The sequence below is a fragment of the Rhea pennata genome, chromosome 8 (assembly GCF_028389875.1).
Source record: "Rhea pennata isolate bPtePen1 chromosome 8, bPtePen1.pri, whole genome shotgun sequence".
Classification (NCBI taxonomy): Eukaryota; Metazoa; Chordata; class Aves; order Rheiformes; family Rheidae; genus Rhea; species Rhea pennata.
Genome location: NC_084670.1, coordinates 19,797,153 through 19,811,083, shown reverse-complemented (window position 1 = coordinate 19,811,083; position 13,931 = coordinate 19,797,153). Strand labels below are relative to the sequence as shown.

The window sequence follows — 13,931 nt, the reverse complement described above, 5'->3', positions numbered from 1 at the left end:
ATGTGGACAGTCTTCCTTCTGAGATAAAAAATTTAGTTTTTCTCCTTGTTCTAGGATTTTTTTTTCCTTGTCTTCTGATTATCTTAGTATGGCTAAATACACAGCACTGATTCAATAAAGTTGGAATGCTGGTCAAAATGCTAATGCTTTTAGCTGCCTGATTCTTATAACTAGGATTTTTCCAGGTTTCTTGTGGATTCTTCCTATAGCCGTACTGATCTGCCCATTTGCTCCTTGAATGTAGCAGAATCTAGTAGCCCACTTCTCATTTTCTTCCTGCTACATATAATGTTTCCTACAGGGCTGTCCCTGCTATTTGAGAGCATCAGAAGACTATAACTCTGCAGTTTCTGAACTTGCTTTAAGAGAATTGTATGCAACAATAAAAATGCAGAGGGTATACCCAAGAGGTTGCCATTTGCTTTCTTGCTCTCTGGAAGAGTTAAGTACGTGTGCACAACGGTAACGGACTGTTTATCCATGAGAACAGGTTAAATTGCCAACGAGCACAGTTCTGCAGCAGCAGCAGCAAAGCCTGTTTCTGTGCTTAATTGGTATAGTAAGATTGCAGTGCATCTCTCAATTTCAGTGGGGAAAAGTCAAAGTTCACCATTTCCTTCTTTGAGGAAAAACGGAGGAGAACTGACTTCAAATACGTGAAAAAGTCAATTACTTCAACTTTTCCTAAATCATGTTTCCTAAAACTTTTACAATAATATTAGTCCTCTGGGCTATTTTAGTTTATCAGTGTTTGTAATATACAGTGCCCCAAACTGGTCACTGTTTATGCCAGCTGAGATATCACAGTTGCTGAATAAAGTAGTGGGATGACTTTCCTTGCCTTAGATGATAACATTGTTGATGCATCCCATAATTATGTTGGCCTTTTTTGTAATAACATCACATTTTAAGTCCACTGTAAGTCCTGGGTCACTTTTGTGTACTTCTGCTGCTGAACCGTTTACTCCAGATCAGCATTTGTTTATTTCCAGCACCAGTGTCGTCGTTACACACACACACCTCCTTCGGAAGTGAGGAATTAAGCATGTTGAATTACATAACTTGGGGAGGGAGAGAGAATGTTTTGAATGCAAGATGTTTTGAGTACTAGTCCATTCCTTTAAAGCATTTGCAACCTTCTGAACTTGATGCCATATTATTTCCTACCCTCATCCCCCAGGTGCGATCTGGTCCATCATCCAATTCAGTAACACTGAACCCTGGTCAGATGCCTTTCCACTTGATACATTCTCTTATAGGTATCTGTTTTTGCATGGTTTGAGCAGATGCTCTTTCAGTAATTGCTCTGGGAATTACTTATTTCTCTTGAGAATGAGTAGAAGAAATAACTCTTAAATTTTTGCGCCACTTTTTGGCGGTATGGATATTCACAGATACTTTTGGCTTTTTTCCCTGGTAATAACAGATTTTAGTTGACCTGGTTATTTCAAGTGTGAACATATTAACTAACTACCAACTTTGTTTGGTTTTGGTTGTTGAGACCACTTGCTATTAGTATGTGGAGTTTATCAGAAGCTGGGGTAATGGAAGGATTACATAATTTTCTAGATGAAAAGACAAGCTACAGTTAGAAAGACATTTTTCCATATCGTGTAATTACAAAATTTTGAAAGTAACTATTCTTCATTGTTCTAGGAAAGCCATTTGAAATAAAAATAGCACAGTTGTATGTCATTCAGTTTTCTGGCAAATGTTTTCAACTAGATTGTGACCTAAGACTATACTGTATGCAGGTCTTCAAGTCTGTGTTCAGCCATAGCTCACCTGAACTATCTTAAATATGGTCTTGTGTGATGAGAAATATCTCAGAAAAAGATACATGGTAACGGGTGCTTTTGTTATGGTAGGTAACCATAGCTTACCATATGTCTCTGTCCATGAGTTGAAATTTAGTTCAATTTTTGACTGACTAAGTCAAAACTGATACACATAACCTGGCTACATAACAAACTGGCTAGTTTTCTCATAGGCAATGGTTTGACAATACTGAAGCTCTAGCTTTAAGACTCAAAATCGAAAGACTTGAGATCAAAAATATAGTGGTTGGATGGTGCAAAGTGCTGATCTGATATGAATTCCTTCTTCCAGATTGAATAAATAATAAAAGTTATCCAGTGGAGTAAAAGATTATGATGTACGATATGAAATTACTGTCAGTACGCAGCATTCTCACTACTTTGTCATGGAGTTATTTGCCTTTCTCAGAAGCAGCAGACAGCTGGCCCAGAAGTGAGGGGCTTCACGTAATCACACGTAAACTGCGTGATTATTTCTTGGTTAAAACAAGCACGAGCTCGCTCTGGTGAACAGTTATACTTCTGATCCTGTGCAATGTGACTTGGCAGTGTGGTGTTTCCAAGTTAATTATTAAGAAAAGACAGCTTTGAGTGAAACTGAAGAACACAGGTTTGATCAATCTTAGTTATTTGAAATTTTTTGGCAAAATTTACGAACATCTGACTGGGAGTTTTTCCCAGCTTATAGTCCTACCTCAGTATTTACACTCTTGTTTGATACACACTTTTTTTCCTATGAAGATTTTGGTAACTTTTGTTACGATTTGCTCAGCCACTGTATTCCTTATGTGTCTGAAGATAAATATCAGCAGTTGCAGGATTTCAGCTCTTTAAAATTGTTACTTCAGTCTGTCTTCTGTGGATAGCAAAGCCAGTGCTCTAAGCAAGAGGCCTGCTTCCCCTACAGCTTGATCTTTGGCTAATGTGACGACAGTTTGTCCCTCTCCTTAGTACCTTTTTGGTTTTTTACAGCTGCTTTTTGTTTTGAGGCTGATTAGTCTGTTTTTGTAGTGGAACTGGAGTGGATTGCAGCTGGCACTGAGGCAGCCAGAGTGGAAAGAGCACGCTGGGGCGGAGAGTAACCCTGGCACGTTTGCTTTCCGTGGGTTCGCGGGTTTTCAGCTGTGGTTTTACACTACAAGTAATGTAACTTTTGAATAAACAGGAAACTACAAGAACGTAGGGACTGGGTAGGACTGATTTAGTGTCCTTTTTCTGCTCTCTTCCCAGACTGTGTTAATAAAATAAGTCCATCTGACTCATCTGTTTCTTGTCATTGGAGGACAGAGCTATAAAAAGACATGGAAGCATTCTGTATCTGTAGTCAGATTTATGACTAGGAAGAAGATTAACCTGGCACGGAAAATTTCAAATATTGTTTATTTAGGAGAGGATGAAATGGCAACAACCTGGGTTTTGCACATGAGTTTTTCCTCCAGAAACAGAACTGTTGTAGGTTCTAGAAGGATCTTTTTGAATGTCTCTATATAATATCAGGGTTTCCAATGTAGCTTGCCCTTGAAACTAAAAGTAGGGGCAAATTTGGAACTAAAAGTTATTTTAACAAAGGCCTGCTTTTGCTTTTAATGAAGTCAGTTACAGTAAATTTGGAACCCAGAAGACTCCAAGCCCTGGCCTGTAAAGTATTCTTGCAAGTCAAAGTTGCACTATGATTTACTGTTAGTAAGTGCTGCTGCATTTAAGCTACTGCTAGTGGGAATGTTCTGAATGTGACCCAAAGTTCGTGTGCTTGTGCCCCCTCCTTCAAGGCAATCTCAGTCATTTCTTGGGCCCTTCCCTGGGAGTGATACAAATGCGCTTGCGCTGCAGATACCGTGTTTTGCTTGATAATTTTCTTTCCGTGTTTGTTTTAGCTTTTCCTTTGGGGCCGAATGAAAGAAAAATCTAACCATAATGTGTTGATCTTGTTATAGACCAAGAGCGCTGTTTTAGCTGAACAGAGTGAGACTTGCATCATTTTAGATGGCGGTTGCAGGGGGAAAGAGTTTGTTTTCTCTGAATACATCTTGGATGGGAGGTGCTTCACTGGGCTTCACTGCGTGGACTTTTCTCATCTGTGCTCGTGTGACTGCTTTGAGAAGAGTATTCTTTAAATGACACCTCACTTGATCTGGACGTATTAAGACTTGCTGAAGCTCCTCGCTTATTAGTAAGGATGTTCTTGGAACGTGTTCAGAGTCCTATTTCTGGCAGTCGCTTCCCAGTCTGGCATACAGTCATGCTCATAGCTGTTATTTTCCCACTCACTATCCTTAAATAGCTGATGGCCACAGACAGCATAAACTACATGTGTTTCATGATCACAGGCTAAATTCCAGACTATTGTTTTTTTCTCTAAATTGCACCTTTTGACTTAATTGGATCACTAGATTGAAAATAGATCCTTGATAAAACTGAAAACTACACTTGTAAAAATCTTGTAAAAGTTTCCTTTTTTGGTATGTTTTTTCTATAACAGTTCTGCATCAAAACAAAATAGCCCTAGCAAAGGTGAACTTATTTCAGTTTTGGTGGTGGATCTGTGTTGTAAATCCAGAGCAAGATCTATTAGAGGGCAGGTAGGAAACAGTTTCTCAAACTTGTCTTGACTGCAGTAAGCTAAAAATGATCTTGCAGTGAGGTTAGGGACAGTGCATGACACAGTTAAAAGCAGAACTGTGGGGCCTGGACAGCCTGCTGATGTTGCCTGCTTGTGAGGTCTCCAGAATACTGCTTTTCTGCCCTTTTTCCAGGTGGCAGTCTACTGTTCTTTACTTGGCTTTCTCTCCCCACTCCCAAATTTCTCTTACATGTATCTTTTTAACATGTGGACTCTAGTATAATTAAAAATGAGAGACAGTAACAAGAAGCATTAAAACCCACTTCTGTGGGTTGTTTTTGAAATAATTCTGAAAGGGTCTCTAAAGCGTTGTTGAGAGCTTAAGGAAAGAAAATTGGCTGCAAATGCAATCCCTTCCAAGAAGTCAGCTAGTATGTGTTAGAGATGTACTCCTGTCTGAGGAAATAGGTAGTGGTGGTGTTATCGTTTCTATCCATCAGATGTGAGAAAATTGACCTGCAAAGAGAAAATTCTGCAGTCTGGTGTAGGTTAGGCTTGTGCAGGCGCTCACACCAAGCTGGCAAGGAGAGCTTTGCTGCTTTTGGTGCTGCAGGCCTCCCTGGGGGGAGGAGGAAGCCATCAAACTCCTGCAGACTCCATGGAGTCTGCGTGGCGGTATCCCCTGGGTTTCCTGGGCCACCCTGTCTTATGTGATTGGAAGGGGACAAGAGAACAGCCAAGAAGCTGGAGCTGTGCAGTAGCTGCCATGAGCTGTCTATGTATCAACGTTTAAGGCCCTGGTTGCACTTAGATCATGACACCTTTGTGCCCTTCTCCACAGCTGCAGAAGCACTGCTCAGATGTTCCCAAGCAGTTCTCGCTCCTGCTGCTGGGCTTCTGCTGTCCAAAAGCTCTGTGGTTATTGCATGGTTTCCCAGTCTCTTTCCCAGCCTATTCTGCATATGATTCAGAAAGCTTCTGGTGACTTGACCCCAAAGTTCAAAATTACAGCGGCTTGCAGCATTTTGTTGAGATTATTCAGACCACCTCATTTTTTTAAGATACCCTTGCCAGCTTTGGAAATACAGAGCACCTTTAATGCAAGCCAGGTTTGCAATACTTTAATGTATTGCATTCAAAGTTTACTGTGTGCCATCTGAAGTATTACTTAAAAGTGCTGTTAAATTGTATACTCATTTTGAAATTTGTAGAACTATAGATAGATAGTTGTCATTTCCAGACATGGAAATATTACTATAGTTCATTGTTGTCAGTAGCTATTGTGTGCAGTCAGGATGTCCTGGGGAAAGAGCGTGCATGGTTTAAAGCTGATGTTAAGTACATCAGCATTCCAGAGGTAGTAAGCTAAAAGTAAGCTGTTTGTATTCAGCTGAATTTGTAAGAGTTTAGACTAATCTTTACTGGGAGAAGTGGTAATTCTGAAAATGTTTTGTGAGATTTGTTATTCAGTTGATGAGATAGAACCTGAAAAGAAAAGATTTCCCCGGTAAATAAAATGTAAAGCTTAACAGAGCTCTTGGAGCCTTCCTGGAACAGGAAAGCGCAGTAAGGCAGACGGCTTTTCTTTAGGGTGAGGTTATCTATATTAATGCCTCCCTAACAAAGTGAAAGAAGTGCTTGCTCTCTGAGGACGCTGGGGCTAATGGATGTCCTAAGGCTTCTGTGGTAAGTGCTTTGAACATGCAGACAGCTTTTGTTGGCTCCTTTTAATTTTCACACAGTTTGTTACATGTTGTAGTCAAATGATTTTTCCAGTCACTAGGCAATCAATAGCTCTCCGAATAGTTGTTGTCACTTAATGATTTGGCATGCAGAGTTTGTTTACGAGCAGCTTTCTCTCTTGAAAACTGAGGTTTTCAACTAAACTAAAGTGGGAGGGAGGAGGAATTTCTTCCTTTGATATTTACAAAATTGTTCAAAAATTGTTCTCTGTGGAATTTTATTGTGAATTATGAGTCTCATTTTAAAGGTGCCAGAGGCATTTTTATTTAATTACAGAATGTAGAAAAAGAAGAGCTGGGAGAAGTCTTAATGTAGCAGTAGCTGTGACTGTTAGAGACTATGGATATCTCTGTAATGCGTGTCAGTTTTTTGTTGCTGTTGGCTTTTTACAACATACTCCTCCAGGTCTGAAAGTGATTGTGGAAATAGCCCACCAGACCACGCAGTTTCTCTAATCGCCTTCTATAGAAATAGTTGTTATAAAAATGTAGGTTATGCATGCTGAAGAAATGGATTCAGCTGTGTTAATTTACTGGTTGAAAACTTTTCCTTTCATAAAGGAAGTCTAATGGGGGAACAGATTACTGTACTTTCTTTGTTTGCTACCCTTTAGTGTTTAGGCACCTGGCAGGAAGTTTAAATGCTTTTTAAGATTAGAGTCTGATACCTGAATTTGTTAAGAAAATGTGTGTAGAATGGATGACATTTCAACATAGTTTTTGCTATTTCTAGAGGCAGTGGCACTCCATTATTTCAGTATTTGCACTTGAAATGCTAAGGAGAATGAATTTAATATTGTTAAAGATCTTGCAAAAAGTGGTCAATGGGGGGAGGTGAATTGCTATACCTGTGTCAATGTGGTATCTCTGAAACAGATGGCAGTAATTACTATAGACTTAGGCATCTAGATAATTAGGAATATTGCATTGGATTTTTTTTAATCTTTTTTTTTTTTTGTAACAGATACTAATGTGGAATTGTCTCCCAATGTGGAATATGTTCTCCCAACATAAAGTTGACTTCCCTTCAGAGGGCATCGGCTTTGGCTCAGAGGAGTGTACTTTACTTCTCTATGAATAATTTCCCCATCAGCCATGATCTAGAGTTTAAACTGGAACCTAGATAAAAGAAGCATTGAGTGCTTCTGCATGGCTTTGTTTTTTCCGTTCTCCCTCCTCTAGCAGTTTCACTAATAGAAACCCTGGATGAATCACTCCGCTGCTGCCCTCGTTTCTCCCGCAGAGAGCATGGAGCCGGCCCGTCAGCCGATGCTTCGTGCTGGTTCGGGTCACCAGCTTGTTGGAGAACTCCCTGTTCCCTGTTTGGAGACAGTGGGCGTCATGCTGAGTTTCTTCCCCACTTCTGACAGGCAAAACTGAGGGGGGGTGCCAGGCCATCAGGGAGCTAATAACGGAAGGGTTTTGCCATAGGCGCTCCCTTTGGGTCGCTTTCTGTTTCTCCGTACTCAATACCAAAAACCTGTATACTGATGCAGTTTATAGGGTTGGGAGGGGACAAGCCCCAGAAACAATTGCTCCTGCTTTGAGTTCTAGGATTTTTTCTTTAAAAAGGAGAAGCAGTTGCCAAATACCTGACTCTGCATTTGTGAGCTGTTATATAGCTTTGCTGCTGCTGTGTTGATGATTCTGGCTAGTAAAAGGCAATTTTTCATCTCCCCCACCATTACCACCACGTACCCCCACAAAGCTGCTTCTCATCTCAACTGGGAAGAAGTGAAAGAGTAATCACATTCTCACTCTGGGAAAATCTGTATCATTTCATTCATTTCTTTATTTACAGTGTTTTTAAAGTTTTACTAATTTTTTTTGAAACTGTTTTTCAAACTGTTCACAAAAATATAAAATAACCTGCTCCTTAGGAGACTTTATGTATAAAGATTGCTTGATTTGCACCACTCACCCTTCCTTTTTTTTTTTTTTTTTTTTTTTTTTTTTTTTTTTTTTTTTCCCTTTCCTAAGCGGTCAACTTCAAAGAAGTCACTGAAGAAAACAGGAGAGAACTCTTTGGTGAAATATTTTCTTCCATTGAAACATTGGCATTCACCTTTGGAAACGTGTAAGTTAGAATTTAGAATGAATTTTAAAGAGGTCAATAGAGCTGAATGGAATTGAGACTAAACACAATACTTCAGTTTTCTTTTCAACAAATATTGACGGATAAGTGAATTTAAATGAACCATATCCGGAACAGTTTTACTGCTTGATGTTTTGTTTTGCTTTCCCTCTTAACCTGGGAAAGCATGATGGTATGCAATTTGCAGGGAATACAAGAAGTACTTTTAAAATTATTCTGCACAGTTTTTTGAAGGATCTTAGAATTTGAGTTTTTGCTCTCAGTGATCTGAAATTGTTTGGTGAGGTAAACTACTGAGGTAACGCAACTCTCTGTTTTTCTGGCAGCGTTTCAGACTTCCTTATGGGAGATGTAGACAATGGCTCGTCACTGGGGCTTCCGGTATCGCGCAGAAGTCGGGTAGGCTAAGCACGTTCTTGTGCAGCGTGCAGTCGTGTCTCGTAAAGGCTTTCGTTTCCCCTGAAACTCTGGGTATCTTGCGGCTGGGGCATTTGGAGTCTTCTTTTAAAACAAGACTAAACCCATTAACAAAATGCATTTGGGGTTTCAGTATTCTTGGTTCTAAATGCCAGTGATGACTCACTTGAGCTAGCGCTCCAATACTAGAGCAAATGATAACCTGCTCTAAGTATGTTTCAGACTTTAAATAAATTTGAAATTGATCTCTTTAAATACTATTTTAAAAATCTCTTTATTTAAAGAGCTTAGTGAAAAGAGTATCACTTACACAATACCTGGTAAATATATAGACAAAATATATTATGTAATATATATGTGAAAAAAATCATATTTTTTTCCCTTCCTTATAATGGCATTGCAATGCAAAAATATTTGCATATTTGAGGAAGAAGTCCCCATATATTGTACTGCAGACTAAGTGCTTGTCTGAAAGATCATACTTTTAAACCTTAAGGCAGAAGAAACCAAGGGAAAATTAGAATATAGCAAAATGAAGAAGGAATTCTAGCGTAATCACTCCAGAAGTCACTAGCTTATATTTAAAGGCCCTTTTTGTGTCATTTGCTTTTCTGAAGATGGAGGAGAATGACTGTAAATAAACTTTGGAGCAGGTAGAATAATATGGTTCAATTCGTTGGAAATCTATCTTAATTTTTTAGGTGTATGTTCGTTCAGACAAGTAAATGTTTGTTTAATAGATGCAGCGTATCGCTTTGATCTGCAGCACGGAGAACAAGCTTGGAGGCTAGGTAGGAATTTAGCCTTAGGAGGAATTAAAATGCAAAATATTTAAGTAGCTATATTAACTTCTCATTCCTGCAGATATATATGTCTGTGGTTGAACACAGCAGCCAGTTATACCTTATAAAGATTAGAGCATATTTTTTTTCATTGAATTTAGCATGTAAACACTTGGACTGTTAATTAAGGCCAGCAATTTGAATTGTCTGTTAAGTTAGGAGCCTTTCTATCTAAGCTGTTGTGGATTGCTTTGAAGTGAGGTGGGAGACGATTTTGTTTCTCTAGACTGCAAGGGAATCTACCTTTTTTTTTAGGCATTCAATTTAGAGTGTTAAATTAAATGATATGTATATACACTCTTATTTAGCAAATGTAAAGATTTTCATTTTAGTCCTTGTAGTACAACTGGAAGTACAGGAGGAAGCAAAGATATTTCTTAATTAAAAGCAACAGAGTTACAGAATATGTCGGGAGAGCTGAGGCAGACGTGACCTATTATTACTCCTTAAGCTATTGCAAAGCTATTGGTAAGCTATTGGAAGCTATGTAGATCTGAGAGCATAACAAAGGAGAAGGATAAAATCCTCAAAATATGTGTAAAGACTTGCCTCTAACCTAGGTTGAAAGTTCTTGGGCAGTAGGGGGAAAGAAGTCAGCTTGGTTGAAGTTCACTTGAAGTGGAATCTCTCTAGAAGTCAGTCAAGCTTTTTTGTTGCTCGGCTCATTGGGACGAGTGATTGGATGTTTTGGGGCATATGGGTCTAGTTCTGATGAAGTAGGAGGATATAAGTAAAAGTCACAGAGCAGCACTCTTTGTCCACGTGCTTGCCTTTAAAGAGTGGTATTGGACGTTTGTAGTTGGGTGAATGTGGATGGACAAATGAGCATCGATAGCTGTGCTAACTAGACTAACTACCAGAAAGGTGTGAACAGTTCCCGGGGCTGACATGATCTTTTCCCCCTCTTCTTGCTTGTTCTTCCCTAACAGATAGGGAGGCTTCTAAGAAAAAGCTGGAAGTCCCTAAAATATCAGCTTATTTTGTTAAAAGATGCAATCTTTCATCACAACCTCTCAAGATTAGTTTAAAGATGTGTAATGATTCCCTGCTGTTTTATGTTTCAATCTATAGCTATTGAAGCTTATAAGGTTACCGTAGATAGCGTAGGATATCCTATCTCCTCAGATAAGAAGAAATTACAGCACAGTAAGAGGCAGATTATGCCTCTTATTTTATCCGTCAGTTCTAGTGAGAGCTTTTCTTCTCTAATTTAATGTTTTGTTTCTTGTACACCAGTCTTTTGAGAACCTTTCTGTGGAGTCTGGGGGCTCACTGCATGAAAGGGATGATATTCAAGGTAGGTCATTCCTTTAATTGTAATAAACACCATTCTGTATCTATGTTCTCTTTTTCCAAAATACTGCAAATAAGTTGTTTAGTCACTTTTTCTATATCTATGTTGCCATTAAAATTTCAGTGTGAAAATTACTGTAGCAGAATGTTATTGTGTAAATAACTTGGATTGCTTTGGAGGCAAAAAAAAAAAAATCAAGCACTTCTGCATATGACTGATGTTTTGATGGATCACTTTCTTAAAGAAAGTAAGCTGACCATATGACTAGTCGGGATAAAATACTATGACCCTTTAATTTGTTCTAAAACCTCTGTCAGTCCTGTTTAGGGTCAAGTGGCATTAAAGAACAATTCCAGATCAGAGCTGCTTTAGCATTCACAGTTGGCTAATACTGGCTTTGCTCTTGGTGTGTGGTCATGTCTAAAACTCACTTCCTTAAGTTTGATGCTTTACTTTCAGGACATCTTCGAGCCGAGGAAGTTGATAGCATGCTCCTAAGAAATGACAGTGGGATTGAATCAGCTCTGTCCTATGCTAAAGCATGGTCAAAATATACCAAGGATGTAGTCGCATGGGTAGAAAAAAAGCTTAGCTTGGGTGAGTGGCTCTTTCTGGCATTTAATGAGCTTTGTCATGATGGAATTAAATCTGTTGTCAGGCCCCTGTGCTGCAGACCGTCAATAATGTGATTTCTACATTAGTAGCTGTTCCGCTGAAGTGGACAGAACTATCACCTATTTCCTATAACTAAAGGCCTGTTACAAAGTGAAGGTGATCCCCTCCATAGTTTATCTGTTAGAGGAAGAATGTAAAAAGCATTTAGCACATGGTACAGTTGTTAGTGTAGACAGTAACTATGTGGAATGTGTTTTTAACAGAAGTGGAATGTGCTAAAAACCTGGCAAAAATGGCTGAAACTGTTAAAGCTGTTGTTGGACCCCAGGTGAGTACCTTTCTGTTTGTTTGATTAATTTTGTTTTGTTCTAAGGTTTAAGTAAGATTTGAATGCTTTGCCCCAAAATGAAACTCTAGGGCACTGAAGAAAGGATTTTTAAATTGATACAGAATTGACTTACATAGTAAATCATTGACTGATAGGTCTGCTGCTTTCTTCTCTTCCTTTCCCCTTTGGAAATCTGGAGAAGTAAATTTACTTTTGTTGAAAATATAGAGTAGCCTTATGGTCTTTTCATTGTGCTTCCCCCACACATACCCTGTCCCGCTTCATATAGTATCTTGTATGTTTTGCAATCTGGACTTGCAGACTCTTCTTCCAGAGTATTTTCTTATTAAAATAAAATTTGGTTGAACAATTGCATAGTCATTTTCTACACTTGTACATAATCTGACTTCTATACATACAGAAATATCTCATTAAACTTAACTGAAAATCTAGTTCAGTCATAGACTTTCAGAATGTCTTATTTAGAGTGTTAATGTTTTCTGTTGTGTGTAATTTTAGGATTATATGCCGTTTCAATCGATATTCATTAATGCTTTTCAAAATGATATTGAGAGCAATCAACTTTGGCAACAAACAGCTGCTTCCCTTCAGTCTAATAAATTTGTGCAGGTAAGCTTACAGAAAATGACTAAGATACTGTGTAAGTTTTGAAAAAGTTTTGTAACTATACAGATTATTCAAAAGAACAAACTCTCACCTTCAAGCTTTTTATGTACTGTCTCTTCTATCTAGCCTCTTCTGGGGAGAAAAAATGAGTTGGATAGACAACGGAAAGATATCAAAGAGCTTTGGCAGCGAGAACAGAAGAAAATGGTATTTCCTTCATATTTAATTATTTGATCTCAAATTCTTCAAAAGGTTGTGACTTTCAAACTAGGCTGTTTAATGTTGCAAACTTAAATTTGCATGGAGTATCTGTAGGGCCTAGTGGATGTAGTTTATAACAGTCTGCTTCACGATGTATTCCTATCTGTAAAATGGTATCTTTCTATGACCAGGAAGCCTGAACTGCAAAATACAGGCCTTTGCCTAACAGCTTCTTTAAACATCACATTAAATAACTGGAAAAATAAAATCGTTAATTCTTTGCTTTTTTCCTTTGTTGCATTCTGCAGCAAGAGCTAGAAGCTACTCTAAGAAAAGCAAAGTCGCTATATGCACAGCGTCAAGATGAGTATGAAAAGGCAAAATCCTGCACTGCTCGTGCTGAGGAGGAGCATCTCAGCTTAAGTGGAAGCTTTGTGAAAGATGTCAGCAAGCAACTGGAAAAAAAACGAAGACTAGAAGAGGAGGCCCTTCAAAAAGTAAGGGATTTTGTTGCTTGTTTTTAAATGTAAGTGTTTGCTGATCCTAGTGTTTGTGCTTCCACAATGACAGCATTTGAGCAAGTATTTTGATCATAATTCTTAGTTTAATCCTGCTATGCTTTTTCAGGCTCTTTTCCTAAATTAGACTCTCCTATTACAGCCTGTTTGTGTGTTTTCATCTTGCTAGTTCTAGTACCAAGACCTTGTGGCCCACTGGCCATTTATGTTTGTGTTTTCTCTAGGCTGAAGAAGCTAACGAGCACTATAAAGCAAGCATGGCGGAAGTTGAAGAGAAAAGAAATGATTTGGAAAGCTTTAAAAGTGATGTCCTAACACAGCTTCGGGAGCTTATTTACCAGTGTGATCTTACTCTTAAGGCCGTAAGGATGCTTCTTAAAATCTTTCAGCAATAGGAAGACTGCATATAGTCTGAAAGAAGTTGAAATAAGTTAAACACAACTATATAAAGGTCATAATAATTTAGATAGGGTTCTCTTACTCTTAAGAACCTTTAACTGTTTAAAATAGAAAGTTTTTGAAGGATAGAGATTGTTTTCATCAGTGCGTTGACAAAGATGTCTGGCTTAAGAGCACAGAGAGGACAGTAACATACTGCAGTGTGGAAGCTACTAATCTTGATGATCTCACTTACTACAAGATCTGTTTTAGTTTAGTGTATAAATTGAACAGGTGTAAATAAGTACAAGATAGTCAAGATAATGCATCTACATATGCTGTTTTCAAAAACTATAGAGCCTGTTTTGCAAATAAATGTGTACTCTGTACTTTGTGTACTCTGAAATCAGCACCTTGGAGAAAAAATACTTCATTAATAGCTAGTTACCATTTTGAACTTTGTCACTCAAAGACATTGGCAATTAACACATTTAACA

General features: G+C 38.4%; 1 protein-coding gene across 4 annotated transcripts in view; it reads left to right on the top strand.

Annotated features, from left to right (window-relative positions):
- The window catches only part of ARHGAP29 (Rho GTPase activating protein 29), a 55,173-nt gene that overhangs the window by 28,054 nt on the left and 13,188 nt on the right, over nucleotides 1-13,931 (top strand). For 3 of the 4 annotated variants that reach the window (XM_062581169.1, XM_062581168.1, XM_062581167.1), the window contains exons 3-11: nucleotides 8,100-8,196; nucleotides 8,541-8,613; nucleotides 10,710-10,770; nucleotides 11,227-11,364; nucleotides 11,646-11,710; nucleotides 12,230-12,340; nucleotides 12,464-12,544; nucleotides 12,847-13,035; nucleotides 13,281-13,418. In XM_062581169.1, coding sequence (XP_062437153.1) covers nucleotides 8,100-8,196; nucleotides 8,541-8,613; nucleotides 10,710-10,770; nucleotides 11,227-11,364; nucleotides 11,646-11,710; nucleotides 12,230-12,340; nucleotides 12,464-12,544; nucleotides 12,847-13,035; nucleotides 13,281-13,418 — 953 coding nt within the window. Of the gene's footprint in view, nucleotides 1-5,744; nucleotides 6,064-8,099; nucleotides 8,197-8,540; nucleotides 8,614-10,709; nucleotides 10,771-11,226; nucleotides 11,365-11,645; nucleotides 11,711-12,229; nucleotides 12,341-12,463; nucleotides 12,545-12,846; nucleotides 13,036-13,280; nucleotides 13,419-13,931 lie in introns of those variants that run through there. The other variant, XM_062581170.1, reaches the window with a different exon arrangement.